This window comes from Pseudorca crassidens, chromosome 6 (genome assembly GCF_039906515.1).
Source record: "Pseudorca crassidens isolate mPseCra1 chromosome 6, mPseCra1.hap1, whole genome shotgun sequence".
Classification (NCBI taxonomy): domain Eukaryota; kingdom Metazoa; phylum Chordata; class Mammalia; order Artiodactyla; family Delphinidae; genus Pseudorca; species Pseudorca crassidens.
Window position 1 is genome coordinate 10,885,293 of NC_090301.1, and position 17,588 is coordinate 10,902,880.

Consider the following 17,588-nt stretch of genomic DNA (forward strand, 5'->3'; position numbering starts at 1 on the left):
ATATTGATAGATTGTCCTTTTTTAATTTCTAAGTATTATTTCATGGTATGGATATACCAGTTTGTTTAGCCATTTACCCACTGAAGGACATCTGTGTTGTTTCTAGTTTTCAATTATTATGAACAAAGCTGCTACAAACATTCAAGTAAGGATGTTGTGTGAACCTAAGCCTTCATTTCTCTGAGATGAATGCTCAGGACTGAAATTGCTGGGTCCTGTGACTCTAGCATGTTTAGTTTTTCTAAGAAGCTGCCAGACTTCTTCCAGAGTGATTTCTTACAATTTGCATTCCTACCAGTAACGGATGAGTGATGAGTGACTTGCTTTGTCTGCATCCTCACCAACACTTTGTCTTGTCACTCTTTTTTATTTTAGTCATTCTGATAGGTATATAGTGAAATACCATTGTGGTTTTAAATTGCATTTCTTTAACGGATAGTAAGATTGAACATCTTTTCATGAGCTCATTTGTTATCTGTAAATTCTCTTCAGTGAAACACCTGCTTCTGTTTTTTGCCCATGTTCTAGTTGAATTGTCTATTTTTTTTAAAGTTGAATTTTGAGAGATTTAAAAATGTATTCTAGACACTAGTCTTTTGTCTGATATCTGGTTTGAAAATATTTTCTTTCAATGTGTAGCTGATCTTTGTATCCTCTTAACAGGGTCATTCACAGAACAAAAAGTTTTAAAAGTCTAAGAACTTTTGCCTAGCCCTAGATCCCAAAAATTTCCTCCGATGTTTTGTACTAAAAGTGTTATAGTTTTATATTTTACATGTCAGTCTGAGATTTGTTATGAGTTAATTTTTGCATGTTGTGTGAAACTTGGTCAAGGTCCATTTTTTTTTTAACATACGAATGTCCAATTGCTCCAACATTATTTGTTGAAAAGTCAGTCTTTCCTCTATTGAATTACTTTTGCAGCTTTGTTAAACATCATTTGGGCATATTTGTGTGGGTATATTTCTGGGTTCTCTATTCTATTCCATTGATTTATCTATCTATTTTTCCACCCATACTACAGTCTTAATTAGTTTAGTAACATGCTAATTCTTGAAATCAAGTAGACTGATTTCTACCACTTTATTCTTCTTTCTCTAAATTGTTATAGCTGTTTAATTCCTTTCCCTTTCTATATAAATTAGAATAATTTTGTCTATATCTACAAAAAGAAACCTGCTGGGATTTTTTTTTTTTTTTTTTTTTTTTTTTTTTTTGCAGTACGCGGGCCTCTCACTGTTGTGGCCTCTCGCGTTGCGGAGCACAGGCTCCGGACGCGCAGGCCCAGCGGCCATGGCTCACGGGCCCAGCCGCTCCACGGCATGTGGGATCTTCCCGGACCGGGGCACGAACCCGTGTCCCCTGCATCAGCAGGCGGACTCTCAACCACTGCGCCACCAGGGAAGCCCCCTGCTGGGATTTTGATAGGAATTGTGTTAAGCTTACATATGAATTTGGGGCGAATTGACCTTTTTACTATATTGAGTCTTCTAATTCATGAGCAAAGTATGTCTCTCAATTTATTTAGAGTTCTCCTGATTTCTTTCATCTGTATTTTGACTTTTCAGCTACTATTCCTGTATATGTTTTGTTAGATTTATAGCTCAGTGTTCCATTTTTTTGAGTAAATTTAAATGGCATTGCATTTTTAATTTCAATGTCCATGTGCTCATTACCAGTAAATAGAAATATAATTTGTTTCTGCATGTATCCTGCAACCTTGCAAGTTTTTATCTCTAGGCTTTTCAAATTTTATTATCATAAATTCCTTGAGATTTTTTACATAGATAGATTAGGTATTCTGCAAGTAGGATCAGTTTTATTTCTTGCTTTCCAATCTATATGCCTTTTATCTCCTTTTCCTGTCTATTGCACTGGCCAGAATTTTCAGTGCTATGTTGAATAGGTATAGTAAGAGTTGACATCTTTGCCTTGTTTTTTTATCTTAGGGAGAAAGAATTCAATCTCCCATCGTTAGACATAGTGTTTTGGCATTCATTTTTATTCAAGGTGAGGAAGTCCCTCTCTATTCCTATTTCTCTCCAATATTTTTTATCATAAATGGGTGCTCAATTTTGTCCAGTGCTTTTTCTGCATCTGTTGATATGATCATGTGTTTTTTCTTTTTACTTGTTAATATGGTGGATTACATTGCTTGATTTTCCAATACTGAACCACCCTTGCATCCCTGAAATAATCCCCACTTGGTCATCAGTGTGTAATTCTGTTTACTTGTTGCTGAATTCTGTTTGCTAATATTTTGTTAAAGATTTCCACATCTATATTCATGTGCTATGTTAGTTCATAGTTTTATTTGTGTCCCTCTGATATGGGTATCAAGGCATACCAACCTCATAAAATAAATTGAGACATATTTACTCCTCTCCTATTTTCTGGGAGAGATTATGTTTAATTAGTGTTAATTTTTTTTCTTTAAGTGTTTAGAAATTCTTCAAGAATTTGAAGAATTCTTTAAGAACTTTAAGAATTCTTCAGTGAAACCATCTGGGCCTGGAGATTTTTTAGGGAGGGATTTCTTTTATTATAAATTCAATTTCCTTAACATTTATAGGGCTATTCAAATTATTTGTTTCATATTGGGTCAGTTTAGGTAATGTATTAGTTTCCTATGCCCCCCATAAAAGAATACCATGAACTGGGTGGCTTAGAATCACAGAATTATTGCCTTCAGGTTCTAGAAACTAGAAGTCCAAAATTAAGGTGTCGGCAAAGTCATGTTCCTTCTAAAACCTGTAGGAGAAGGATCCTTGACTTTCTCAGCCTCTGGTAGTCCCAGACATTCCTTGGCTTGTGACCATGTAATTCCAGTCTCTGTTCCCATCATCACATGGCATTCTTCCTGTGTCTGTTCACATCATCTTCGCTCTGTGTGTCTGTGTCCACCAATGAGAGTTTTCATTTATATTGGATTAGGGCCCACCCCAATGACCTTATCTTAACTTGCTTAAACCCACTAAGACTCTATTCCCTAATAAATTCACATTGTGAAACACTGGGGTTAGCACTTCAACATATCTGTTTGGAGAGGACGCAATTCAAACATAATAAGTAGTTTCAGTTTGGGGAGGAATTAGTCAATTTCATCTAAGCTGTCAAATAAAGTGTGTGCAGAGTTTTTCATAGTATTTCCTTATTAATCTTTTGATGATTGCAGGATCTGTGGTGATATTCCATATTGTGACTGGGATTGGTAATTTGTACCGTCTCCATTTTTCTGTCTATCTTGCTATAAATTTGTCAATTTACTGATCTTTTCAAAGATGTAACTCTTCATTTCACTGATTTTTTCTACATTTTGTTTCAATTTCGTCGATTTGTACTCTTATCTTTATTATTTCCTTCCTTTTTCTTACTCTAGGTTTATTCTGTCATTTTTTTTCTAAGTGCTTGAAGTGGGAGCTTAGATTATTGACTTGAGAATTTTCTATTTTTCCAATATATACATTTATCATGATAAGTTTTCCCATCAGGACTGGTTAATTATCTCTCACAAATACTGATATGTTGTATTTTCATCTTCATTGAATTCATTGTGTTTTTTAACTTTCCTTGAGACTTCCTCTTTGAGCCATGGATTATTTAAAAGTATCCTGTTTAGTTTCCAAAGGTTTGGATGTTTTCCTTTTATCTTTCTGTTCTTGATATCTTTGTTTCCATTTTGGTTGGGGAACGCTCTGTGTGTGATTTCAATTCTTTTACATTTGTTGAGGTTTGCTTTGTGCTTCAGATCTATCTTGGTATATGTTTAATGAACACTTGAAAAAAATATATATTCTGCTGCTTTTAGGTGGAGTGTTCTATAAATGTTCATTAGATCCTGTTGGTTTATGGTGTTGTTAAGTCATTCTATATCCTTTATGGTTTTCTGTCTAGTTGTTTTATCAGTTGTTGAGACAAAGTGGTTAAAGTCTGCAACTATAACTGTAGATTTGTCTATTTCTCCAGTCTGTTCTATGAGTTTGTTTCTTCACAGGTTTTGAAGCTGTTTTTTGTCATGTACACATTTAGAGTTCCTATGTCATCTTGGTAGATTGACCTTTTTATCACTGTGTAAACTCCCTCTCTGTCTCTAGTAATTTTCTTTGCTCTGAGGTCTACTGTATCTGATATTAATATAGCCACTCATGATTTCTTTTGAATAGTACTAGCATGATATATCCTTTTCTAACTTTCTTATATAGCTATATTTGAAATGAATTTCTTATATACAGCATATAATTGAGTCATGTTTTTAATCCACTCTGCCTATTTTTGTCTCTTAACTGTTGTATTTAGACCATTTAAATTTAATGTAATCATTGATATATTAGAACTTAAAACTGACTTTTTTTGTTTTTTATTTGTTTTATCTTTTTTGTTTCTATTTCCTTTCTCCCTGCCCTACCATGTGTTACTTAACATTATTTATTTCAATTTGATTTATCTATAATATTTTGAGCATATCTATTTGTATAGCTTTTCTTAGTGATTTCTCTACATATTGCATTAAATACATGTAACTTATCAAAGTCTTCTGGTGGTATTAATTTACCAGTTTGAGCAAAGTGCAGAAACTTCATGTCTCTTATGTCCCTGTATCTTCTGTCCTTTATAATACAACTGTCTTAAATATTTCCTCTACATATATTTAGAAGTACATCAGACAATGTTATAATTTTTACTTTAACTGTCAAATATGATTTAGAAAACTCAAGAGGAGAAAGGAAACCTATTGTTTTATCATATTACTGCTCATCGTGTTTTGTTTTGTTTTGTTCCTGATATTCCAAGATTCCTTCCTTATAGTTTCTTTTCTGTTTGGAGAACCACCTTTAGCCATTCTTTTAGGGTAAGTCTACTGACGACAAATTTTCTTACTTTCCCTTCATCTGAGAATGTCTTGATTTCACCTCCATTTCTGAACAATATACTTGATGCTGTGTTGATAGTTCTTTTCCTCAGCAATGTAAAAATGTTACATCACTTCTTGCCTCGATGGTTTCTGATGAGAAATCTGCTATTATTTGTACTGCTTTCCCTTATAGGTAAGGTGATGTTTCTCTACAATTGCTTTCAGCATTTTGTCTTTGTCTTTAATTTTTAGACGTTTGACTATGATATTTCTTTGTGTGGATTTCTTTGGGTTTATTATGTTGGGATTTTGCTCAGCTTCTTGAACCTATAGCTTTAAGTCTTTTGCCAAATTTGGAGATTTTTTTCAGCCATTTTTCTTCACATGTTCTTGGGACTTTGTTCTTTTCCTTTCCTTCTCTTTTTTTTCTTTCTAGCATATATTCTCTCCTTTGTTCATATTGGATTATCTATATTGCTTATATTCCAGTTCACTGATTTTTCTTCTCTGTTCACTTTATTATGCTATTGAAATCATCCATTAGTGTTGTATTTTGATTACTGTATTTTCCAGTTCTAAAATTTCCATTTTTTTCTTTATGCATTCTATTTACTTGTTAAGACTTTTTTCTTCCTTTTTTCCTTCTTCCCTTTCTTTCTTTCTTTTTCTATTTCACATTTGTTTCAAGTGTGCTTTTAATTGCTCATTGAAGCATTTTTATTATGACTACTTCAAAATCTTTGTCAGAAATTTGTGACATCTTTGTCATCTTAGTTTATTGATTTTTTAAAAATTCCATTTGAAATCTTCTTTGTTCTTGGTAGGATAAGTAATTTTCTGTAAAACCTGCACATTTAGGGTACTATGTTAGGAGACTGTGAATCTCATTTGTTTTTGTTGGCTTTGGTGACACCAAGGTAGGGAGGGAAGGCTGATACTTCCTGCTGGAGTTTTCACCAATACCACCTGGGCTGGGGGTTTGGGATACCTCCTAAGAGCCTAGAAATGGTATTAATAGAATGAATCTAGGTACCTCACTTGGCCTTTGATGGCATGGGTTGAGTGGGGCCACAGGACATTTTTATTTGATGTTCTGCCAGACTGAAGCTGTTATTTTCTGCAGAGTGTCTATCTTTCTGAGCTGTCCCTTTCCTGGTCCTTTGGCTAAAGAGAAGAGGCTTTTTTTGTCTGCATTCTCAGACATTTCTGGTTTTGTCAGCTCCGAGTCTGGGACATCTGAGGCCAAAAGAAAACCCCAGGAACTCACTGTCTTGTCACTCTTGGGTCCCAAGGTCTCTAGCTTGCCCACCTTCTTCTGTCCATCCTTCTGTCTTCTTATGCTTGTTTTACAATCTCCAGAGCTTTTATTTGTGATTACCAGGAGGAATAGGGCCAAGTGCATGTCCTCCATCTTCCCATTTGTGGAAGTCCCATAGTTTTCTTTAAATTTTATTTTTATTGAATAAAAAAGATCATAATCAACAGCACCCTCATCTTAACAGTCATTTGCTATTATCAATGTCTTCCTTCTAAAAACAATTGTCATTTTTGCTCAAGGAGACACTGAAGCAGAAAATACAGATTTTTTTGTGACAGCCCTTCCTTCCAGGGCCTGGTGCTGGCCTCTGATGGATGACCACTGTCATAGGTTCTGAAATCTCTGTGCACACAGGCTTGTAACAGATGAGGTATGAGTGAGTCACAATTAAGCAAAATGAGTTTGTTGCAGAATTGTGAGAACAGAATCTAGTCCAAGCAAAGGCAAAATAGTTGGCAGATCAAAGAGCATTGCTCTGAGTGATGAACCATTACATGGTAGAAGACAAATAAAAATAAAATTGAGAGAGGCAGCCAAAGGGGTGGTGCACGGCCAGTGGGGAATGTAGGCATTGCCAGGAGTAGAGCCTGAATGTGGGAAAGTGGGTAAAAAACTTCAGGGTTCAAACTGCTTTCCCAGAGAGAGAGACAGAGATAGAGAGAAGGGGACGAGACTTTGAGGCGGGGAGAGAGAAATTCTGTCGGAGTCACCTCTGCTGGGCACCGGGAGAAGCAAGGAAAACTCAGAAGGGGCCACTGGCAACGAAGACTGGAGTTGCCTTGGAGGAGGGCAGGAGCCGGGTAGAAGGGTTGGAGCTTTGGCCAAGCGCACTCGCAAGATCAGAGCGGACGCCTGGGAGGAGACTATCTGGCGGTCGCAGGGTGCAACGCTTCCCCGCCCGGGAGGAGCGAGGCTCAGACAGCACCTTGCCGCGGTGGTCCCAGCCTGCGCGCCTCCGTGCCCGCGCGCGTCTGTCTCTGCGCTCTGGGAACCGGGTCCTAGCACCGAAGACTTCCCATCCCTCGCCCGCACTTTCAGTCTTTCTTCTCAACGCGCCCATAGACAATGGATGGCAACTCCCTGCTCTCCACACCCAGGTAAGACCTGCTTCCCCCTCTGCCCAACCCAATGCCCATCAATCTCCGTTCTCTGCTATCAGTCGCTCGCGAACTTGCCCTGCGGGCGCCGCGGTCTGTGCGGGGCTCGCAAGGAAACCGAGGACTCTGAACTTACAATTAAGTCCGGCCGCGGCTGTGCGAGGAGCTCTAGGGAGATCGAGGGCCCTGTCAACTGGCCCACAGGGAGCGGTGCTGGGTGAGCCTGCGAGCCAGAGCAGCACAGGGTGGGAGAGAGCTCGTGTCGGTCTCTAGGGCGGGGGTGCTGGGGCAGCCTGGAGCTTGGACTTTCTGTGGACCCAGCCTGGAGAGGTTTCGCGCCTTGTAGAGAGACAGGTTCCAAGGTAGAGATGAAAATAGGAGGGAGCAGGACCAGGGTAAAGTACCCCTACATCCCGTCCCTCTGGACCCGGGCGAGTGTCTGCGGTTGCTGGGCTGGGGAGACAGAGATGGGAGCGATTGCCCCTAACGCCCTACCGACCGGAGACCCTGGATAGAAAAGACCTCTGTCTGCCCCAGTCCCACCCGCCTCAGCTGCCCCCAACCTCCTGCCAGGCTGCGAGTTCCTCCTTAGCATCTCTGGCCTCCAGCGTTCCCTGACCACACCAGCCCTGGGGTCCGCACACGGGGGAGTCAGGCCCGCCACCTTAGACGCTGCCAGGGGGCAGCAACATGTTTTCCCTGATTTGCGTTTCGTCCTGTCTCCTCTCCCTTTGCCTCTACTCCGCGGTCCTTCCAACTCAGTCCTTTGCGAATTGAAGAAACAGATTTTAATATTTCTACCCGCATAAACCTCAGGGGTGAATTGAGGCGATCACTGGTTGGGTTCCGCCAGCCGGGCAGGTGGCTTTTGCGCCCTTTGTGCTCCGCGCGGAGCGTGCGCACCTGAGAGCACAGGATGCTGCTGCCCAGGGGTGAAGGTGTCTCACTGCCGCCTGCACAGCCCCACCTTTCCTAGGCAAAAGGGACTTCGTGTTGGCCATTCTTTTCCCCAAGCAAACGTTTAGGCAGCTTCCAGCCGCGTATCAGGCACTGGGATAAACATATGAAGCTCGAATTCTTGGAGAGCACTTAAATCCAACATCCACAGGCTGAAGCACACACGGAGCTGATACTATTCTGCCGAGTAGTCGAGCTGGCGGTGGGACTGAAGTGGGGAGTGGTAGAGGAGGATGGACACCGCTTTTCAACCCTGTTAAAGACTGCCATCTAGAGGCTTGAAGTATTTATATTCCGTAAGGAAATAGAGCTTTCCCAACTCCACAGGCATTTCCTCTTTGAGCATCCCTTCCCTGGCGGGCTAGCAAAGGGCTCTAAAAAGATTTCTAAGCATGGCCTGAAGCTGCTCAAATCTCTGTGAAGCCAAACACGGTCAAACTACCACTAAGTCATTCCATTCCATCCTAATGTATGAAAAGGACAATAAGAACCACAGGAATACTTCTTAAAACTTCAGATAGATGGATAGATAGATGATAGATAGATAGATAGATAGATAGACAGTCATTATTTTTAGTTTAAAGTGTGAGGCATTTGAAAGTCAAGCAAACTGGGGGTTCACTTTCTGCACTGTCTGTTCTACAGCCTGAGGTCTTTAGTATTGAAATGGTGAGCTGTGTGGTTCCAACATCCCAACAGAGACATTTTCGATAGGAGAGTGCTTGCTCTAAATCCAGTTTTGCTGATCAATACTGTCGTGCTCGAATCGGGATTATATATCTATTCAAATGCTGAGACATTTTCTAAAATATTAGAAACACATTATGCCAATAACTCCTTAAAATTATTTCTATTGCAGTACTCTAAAATGACCTTCTAAGGAGAAAACCAACGACAATGAAATTGCTCCGTATCTTGGAGTAGCCTGTAAAAATGTTAATATAGAATTAACATCAGCTGCAGCCAATTAAACCTTTTGAATATTACTATTTATTCACCAAGACACGTCACATTTCTACAGCTCAGTGTAATAATTCAGCTACTTTATTAGGGTCCTTATTCATATAAAACGATTCAGCTCATTTTATTGCCTATTTCATTGACTACAAGAAATCCAATTTTCTTTCTATAATATTTAATTGATATGCCAAAAATGAACTAGAATTTTAAAAAAGTAGAAATATTATATTCATTGTACCACTTGTCCACAAAACTTTGAAATTTAGATAATTGATGACGATACTTTATACAAACTTTTCAAGAAAATGGCAGTCAAGGGGAAAATCAAATTGTTATAAATCAATATCTGTGCTGTCTAAATCTGAAATGTTTTCAGTGTCTAATAAAATTAAGCTGGTGATTATAGATCACTGTTTCTCTTAAGAATTATAAAATAATTTGACACTCTAACAATTGGGCAGATATGAAAAAATGATTTTGTAATATATCAAGTTAATTATGGAATATATTTTTGTGTTGGATTTTAGATTTTAAATTTTTTAATGAATCAAAGATATAAATTACTGAAATTTTAATCACAGTATTCTGTGGAGATCTTATAATTTTATTTGATTCATATACTTTAGAAATTTTGAAGGATGGTTTTTTAAAAAGGAATTATTTATGTTTTTTTGAGTTATCCCACTATATTACCTTACCTCTGTGAAGGCTCCAATGAGGTTTTACTTTGAATATTTTCATCTTTAAATGTGCAATGTTATATGGATTACATTACAGATTTCTTAAAACCACTGTTTATCAAAGCTGGAAGGTGTCTCAAAGAAGGAAGCTGAGCTGTGGAAGGATGAAATTTTCCTGTGTTAGTTGCATTGTAGACCCAGAACCCAAATGTTTTCTGACTAGTAGTCTAGTTCAAGGAAGAAAAAAAAAAAAAAAAAGAGGGATGTTTTTGTTTTGTTTTGTTTTTTTAGATCTAAAAGTTTGGGTAAAGATTCTTCAGTCATCTCTTTTACAAAAAGTTTATTTGATTTGCTAAGGTTACATAACTGGGAATTATGAAAATAAAACAGAATCTAGGATTCTCACCCAGTGTGTTCTATTGCTGTAGTACATTGTACTACAATACATAGTTACCTCTTACAAAAGGAAAGTCGATCTCACTTACGTTGGTAACTAGTGTGTGGATAGTAAAGTTGGTATTTTATTAAGTGTTATACAGTATATTAAATTATTTGATCATCACATCCCTGTGAGTTAATTATGACAGACATAATTGTCTCCACTTCCTTGTTGAAAAAACTTAAGTAAGAGGAAATTAAATGAAGAAAATAATTAGATTTTAAATCTACACAGTAGTATGCAGCAGAGCTATGTTGTCTACAAAGTTCTTCTGACTTCAAGTTCAGTTTTCTTTTTTGTATTGATTGAAAATCCACACTTTATTTTAAATGGGGGTAGAGGGGAAGAGATCCTGGTGCAGTTTGGACAAACACTGATATCATTAGAACACATGGGGGCAGTCTAAAAGCCAGATCTTCCTTTAAAGCCAGCAAATGCTGAAAATACCATTTTTGCAAACAGAAATAATTTGTCACCTTGACCATATCTAAGCTTGAATTTGAAATTTAAGAAAGAAGTGATTTATTTTCTAAATCACTTGCATTTTTTATAATTTAGTTTTGTTCTTTTTATTCTGTTTGGCTTACTGGATTCTATTTCAGTAATAATGTCAGGTTTTTTATTGGAGTATAGGTGATTTACAACATTGTGTTAGTTTCAGGTGTACAGCAAAGTGATTCAGTTATACATATACATATATCCATTCTTTTTCAGATACTTTTCCCACTTAGGTTATTGCAGAATATTGAGTAGAATTCCCTGTGCTATACAGTAAGTCCTTGTTGATTATCTATTTTATATATAGTAGTGTGTATATATTCTAATCCCAAACACCTAATTTCCCTCCTCCATGGCACTCTGAATGAAAAACACATTAAAGACAGACTTTTGAAAAATAGCTATTTTGATTTAAATTTCCCATCAGTTGATTTTAACCAAGCCTAAGTTTAACCTGGCAATAAAGCTAAAGCCCATCAGAATCAAAATTTTGTCTCTAAGAATGTTAGTTTTATGGGAAAATAACAAACAATTTTTTTAATGAGGCAAGCAACCCAATGCTATAAACTAGACTAAAGTCCTCCATCAACAACTTTTTATTGAAAGATTATCTGTTTTCAAGTTTAAATAAACAGAGAAATTCAAGAGTACATTTACATTTCTATTTATCAGAAACTCTCAGAAAAAAATTAATCTATCACTCTTAGCAAGTTGGGGATCAGGGACAAATATCAGATTCTGTCTTAAATCTAAACTTGAGATTATTCTCTATCTTGGAATGCATGTTCTTTACAAACTCAGGGCTGATGTGGCCACATTCCCCAATTTCTAATTCTCAAGGCAACACTGCCCAGGAGATGCTATCTATTATAGAGAAAGAAACTAGAAATTAGAAAGTCCTGGTGCTCAGGACTCTGAGATCCTACATTGCTGAAGGGTAATAAACATCTGAAGAAGAGATGGAAACTGTAAAGGCAGTTTCCCATAGAAACATTATAAGAAGTCTTGAAACCCGCCATGTATGCTACTTTTCACACCCTGACACTTTTAGGGGCCCCTGATCTCCATCCCTGTGGTTCCTTTAGTAAAATGTGTATCTGCTGCCAGACACTCAATTTGCAAATGAACTATTAGAACTCATCTCATTCACAAAGGGCACCTTCATCTCGTATTATTCATTTGAAGGGAGTTTTACTCTGTGATTGAAGGTTACGGCTGTAAGGAATTGTAAAGAGGGGAAGAGGAAAAACTGGTGTGTTGGATATTCGGAGACCATTGGGAGATGTAGTGCTTAATTCTGTTCTGAACTTAACGGTTGTGACTGTGGAATTAATTGCTTGACTTGTTGATTCTCCACCTCCTCCTGTTTACAGTAACGTATGCCCTACACATACTGACCTTCCGGGTCCCTTTCACTTCTAACCGTCTAGAATGCCATGACCTTTATTGTGGCAGTGACTCTCAACTGGGCATGATACGGATGAGCATCTCATTCTCCTGAAATATACAGGGAAAATCAAGGTATCAAAAAAAAAAAAACAAAACAAAACACGGGGCTTCCCTGGTGGCGCAGTGGTTGAGAGTCCGCCTGCCGATGCAGGGGACACGGGTTCGTGCCCCAGTCCGGAAAGATCCCACATGCCGCGGAGCGGCTGGGCCCGTGAGCCATGGCCGCTGAGCCTGCACGTCCGGAGCCTGTGCTCCACAACGGGAGAGGCCACAACAGTGAGAGACCCGCGTACCGCAAAAAAAAAAAAAAAAAACTGAAGCAACACTCACCCATCCAAAAGAAAGCCCAGTTCAGAGAATGGGTTAGTTTGTTTTTAAATCCCCATCAACCTGAGTTTCAGAATAAGCACAACGTGCAGCACAGCCCTCAGCCAATCCATGATGGACACATTGGTTGAGAAAGAAATAGACCTTTGTCATTTTAATCCCCCGGGATTTTGGAGTTGTTTGATTCTGCTGCATCACCTAGCCCACTGTGCCTTACCCTGTCACCTTCAGGGCTGAAATGGTAGGTGGTCTGATGGGCTGCTGACTCGCTTGTGAAGGTTTCCAAAGGATCTCACAGCTTCTCTTCTTGCTCTGAACTTCAAAAATCCTCATCACTATCTAACAGTATGTTCCTGGTATAGTGATATAAGGATGGGGTTGGAGAAAGGGAGGAATGGAATTCACCCTAATTGTTGAATCAGTCAGGAACCAGGCCTTATAGACCAGTTCTAGGCAATAACAATAAATACAGTGACCTGTAGGTCTCCCCTCCTAAGGACATGGAGTGTGAACTAGGAATCTCACTCATCCTGATATCAATTCACACACCGCCCAGTTCACAGCCTCACACAGCTGCTGCTATTTAAGCACATAGTAGGGCATCATCTACACATTTAACTTGTGCAAATTCAATACTACACGTTCAATTTCCTTTTTTATTCTTCCATTTCTCTGCCTCTCTTTCATTATTAAAAATATGGTAAGCTTACTTTTAACTTGTATTTCTATCACATATTGTATAGAAATCTATATAGTATGCACACACCAAAAAACAAAACTTTATTAGACTTTTTCACAAAATCCAACATGCCATGATTTCTAAGCTTCTTAAAGGATTTTCAAAGGTTATTTTGACTCCACACAATTTTCAAGATAGACTATGACATTAGACCTGAAATCCCACATTAGCTGCTTCTCTGTTTCATAGTGATTGTCAAAACACTGATTTTGGTAATATGTCTCCATGAGAAGAGGAGGACTGGAGAGTCAGTCAGGCAGCACTCTCTCCTGACACCTTCATGACTCTGGGATAGAGGAAGACCCAGTTCCTGCCCTCCTTGCATATCATCTTGGCAGCAGTTGGGCTTTGTGAGGAAGGAGACATACTAGGAAGTTGATACCCAGCACCCCACGACTAGATTCTCTTTTCATTTCCTGAGTGACCTCTCTCAGGCTAACCAAACTGATCAGTTCTCTTTCTGATTCTCAGCGCATTGACATGAAGGAGAGTTGACCCCTAACTTCTTAAAACAAGTTTTCCCTAATGAGAAATTTGCCTACAAGATACACCCTTTGAAATATCACATCCCTTTCTGTCTGTGCTGAGGAAATGGGAACCCATCGAGCATGGGATGTTGGAGCTCCAGAGGACATTGGTAACGACCACCTTGCTCAGCCCTTTTCCTTTACAGATTAAAAAACTGAAGTCAAAAAAAGTTAAATGAATTAATCAAATCATACACATATTTATAGATGGGGCCAAGAATGAAATCCTGACCTCCTGATTCCTATACTTACCACTGCATTGGGTTTATTTAAAATAATAATAATAGTTAGCTCCAAAAAGTAGTTGGAAGCTCTTGGAATTTGGGGGTACAATAGAACTCGTTAATCACCTATGTCTAAATACCTTCCTTATTTTTCCTTAAGAAAAATAATATTTTTATGATTGCTCATGTCTCCATTTCACTTCAGCTGCCAGAAATGCCAGAAACAAGTTAAAAGTTTAATTATGACAACAGTGTAGGGGTTTACAACTTAAATATCTATGCTGTTTTTCACCATGATACTAACCTCTTGCCATAATGTCTATTTTCCTTAGCCCTGAGTTTTAACTTACGTTCGACCATTTTATTGTGTTTGTATTTTCTGTCAGCTGTCATAATTTTTTAGTGGAACAAGATGGATATCCATTATTAAACCCATCATGCAGTCAATCAATCAGTTTCTTTCTAAGCAATGCAAAAGAATAATGTTCCTCTGTATTAGAAGAATTAAATCGATCGTGACAAATTGGAACTCATAGGATCAATGGTCTATTCATATTTAATTAGACTTTCTTTGATGACAGACTGTATCTGAAAAGTCATAAGCAGTTTCTTCAAAGTGATTATTAAATTATTAACATTAAAGTAAAACCAGCTGTTTTAGAATAAATGTAAAATAAAATGTGAAAGTTTTGAGGGATGTAATTCTCAATTACTTATTAAACATGATGTTACACATTTATTTGAAATGTATGTGGATACGTCATGAATATCAATTTGTATCAAGGGTATTATTACCTAAAAGTGCCATTTTTAGTTTGTACATTTTACATTTCGGACTACTTTGCTCAGGTATTAAAATGCATTAAATAAAATAATAGGAATTTTAAAATATTTAGTTTTGCTTCCAAAGATACAAGGAGAATTGATCATTTTCTCCCATACTTCAGTATTAACATAAGTTAAACAACACACTTAGTTGTTTCTGTCCTAAAAATCTGTAATTTTGAACATAATAAAAAGAACAGAATAAGAATTCAATAAATGACTTCTGATACATTGTGCCTATGGATAGATTTATCTGTTCAATTACAGTTTGATCAGCCAGTTCTTCCACTTAATTCATGCAGACAAAAAAATTCAATCATTTATCTGGGTAATTCAGACCAAAAATCATATAAAAATAAAAAGTACTTGTTTACTTGAAAGAAAAGAATGAAACCTAGTGACTTGAATGCCATTTCATCATGTGAGGATAATTGGAACCTGGAAAAGGGCACATAAATTTCCTACAAAGAAGACTAAATATCATTAAATAGTGAACAAAATATGTTTGATTAGAAATTTATCTTTAAGAATAATAAAATTTATAAAAATCAGTTCAATTTATCAATATTTTAAAAATAGAAAGTGTGAATTATGTGGTAAACAAATAATGAATCTGGTGTTGATCGTATTGGAAGATCATAATTTTTCCTTTAAAGTTGTATGTTAACGGGGCATTTTCTGTCACAATATCATAAAGAATGTCAGTTCTGTAAATATATTCAGTAGTCTCATCAGTTGTGCCAATTGTTTTTGTTTTGTTTTGTTTTGTTTTTTGCGGTACGCGGGCCTCTCACTGTTGTGGCCTCTCCCGTTGCGGAGCAACAGTCTCAGGACGTGCAGGCTCAGCGGCCATGGCTCACGGGCCCAGCCGCTCCGCAGCATGTGGGATCTTCCCGGACCAGGGCACGAACCCGTGTCCCCTGCATCGGCAGGCGACTCTCAACCACCGCGCCACCAGGGAAGCCCCCAATTGTTCTTTTAAGTCTGATTCTCAAATCAGTCCCCTGTGAACTATCTGTCATGTCACGAACCTCACTGATTTTCTCTTCTTCCGATTTTAACTGATCTCACTCAGACAGACTCTCATCTGCCAACAGTTTGATATGTGATAAAGACTTCTCCCACATCATATTCTTCTCCTTTCTGAAATCCTGCATTTTATGCGAGATTTGCCATTTTGATTTATTAATGTTTTATTTAAATAAAACTCACGACATCTTAAATCACCAACAGGCAACTACCACAGGCGTTGATGCCATGGGCAGAGATAAACACTCATGTTAGGCGGGGAGGGATACTCGCTGGAGAGTAATTGTGAGCTGTCAGTCCATTCGTTAATGAAACTTTTGCTTTCTCATACAACCTTTTAACTGAAAAGACTGGAAAATGAATAACAAGGACACCTGATCTTCGGGGGGACAATTTCCAATGACTTTAAATTTACCAGATTTTCTCCAGTGAAGGCACTGCTGAAAATATTTTCCATTTTTCCAAACATTATCTTATAGATGAGTAAATTTTCTAATGAAGCAATGCAGGTACAATTGACTATTTCAAAAACCTCAAACAATCTGCTGGAAAATTCTCCACTGTAATTAAGACTAAAGAGGTCTTTCTGTTTCCAAAATATCTCACAATTATTAGTCCATTTTTAATATACAGGAAGTAATTTAAATTGAATGAATGAAAAACACCAAACAGTGTTCCAGGATAAATGTCAATCCTTTTCTTCTCCCTTTCTATAAGACTACCGTGTTGATTAAAGTCTAAAAGGCAACAAGTATATCAATTGGATTAAAACCGTGTGGTAGGTCTTCTGATGGTGTCTGTGGTGACCAAGGCCTGGATGAAACAGATCCACATCTAATCCCTCACAGTCACCGAATCACTAATCCCTATAATGGGTCCCTTTATACCTCTGAGGAGGGCAAAAAAATGCTACCACGGAAACAAGCTTTTTTTGTGGAGGATTAGAGTCAAATGTAAGACAGATATAAGCCTTTAAAAACAAAATACATTCATTAATGTATTTATTTAGTACAGACAGTCCACTGTCTGCATCTGTGGCTACTGCACCCTCAAATTCAATCAACTGCACATCCTGTACTATGTTTATGATCCAAAGCCTGTTGAATCTGTGGATGCAGAACCCACAGATAAGGAAGACCAACCCTGGGACCTGAGCATCTGTGGATTTTGGTATCTGAAGTGGGTCTTGTAACCATTCCCCCCTCGGATAACGAGAGACAACTGTATTGTATATTTGAAAATTGCTGAAAGAGTGGATTTTAAAAGTTCTCGCCACACACACACACACACACACACAAAATGGTAATTATGTAAACTGATGGACGTGTTAACTAACCTTATGGTGGTAACTATTTGTCAACATGTGCATATATCAAATCACATTACATTGTACATCTTAAATTTACACATTGTTATATACCAATTATATTTCAGAAAAGCCGGAAAAAAATACTGCCCACATTTGAAAACACTCATGATGACTGATTATACGCATTATAATTAGGTACAGTTGTCTGTTCAGTATCTCTTATTCAATAAAGGAAGGAGAGGGGTATAAACAGAGAGAGAGAAGAAACAAATGTAAAAAATGGGGAGGGGCAGTTAGAATATGTCACTTAGGTACATTAAGCTGCATCTTACATGGTGGGCACAAAAGCTGATGGAAT

The 17,588-nt window shown here is 37.9% G+C and overlaps 1 protein-coding gene across 3 annotated transcripts in view; it reads left to right on the forward strand.

Moving 5' to 3' along the window:
* The first annotated feature begins 6,627 nt into the window (after positions 1-6,627).
* Positions 6,628-17,588, forward strand: part of SPHKAP (SPHK1 interactor, AKAP domain containing) — a 123,512-nt gene continuing 112,551 nt past the window's right edge. The window contains exon 1 of one of the 3 annotated variants that reach the window (XM_067740321.1): positions 6,628-7,267. In XM_067740321.1, coding sequence (XP_067596422.1) covers positions 7,236-7,267 — 32 coding nt within the window. In that variant the 5' untranslated portion in view covers positions 6,628-7,235. The remainder of the gene's footprint in view (positions 7,268-17,588) is intronic. The other 2 variants (XM_067740320.1, XM_067740319.1) reach the window with 2 other exon arrangements.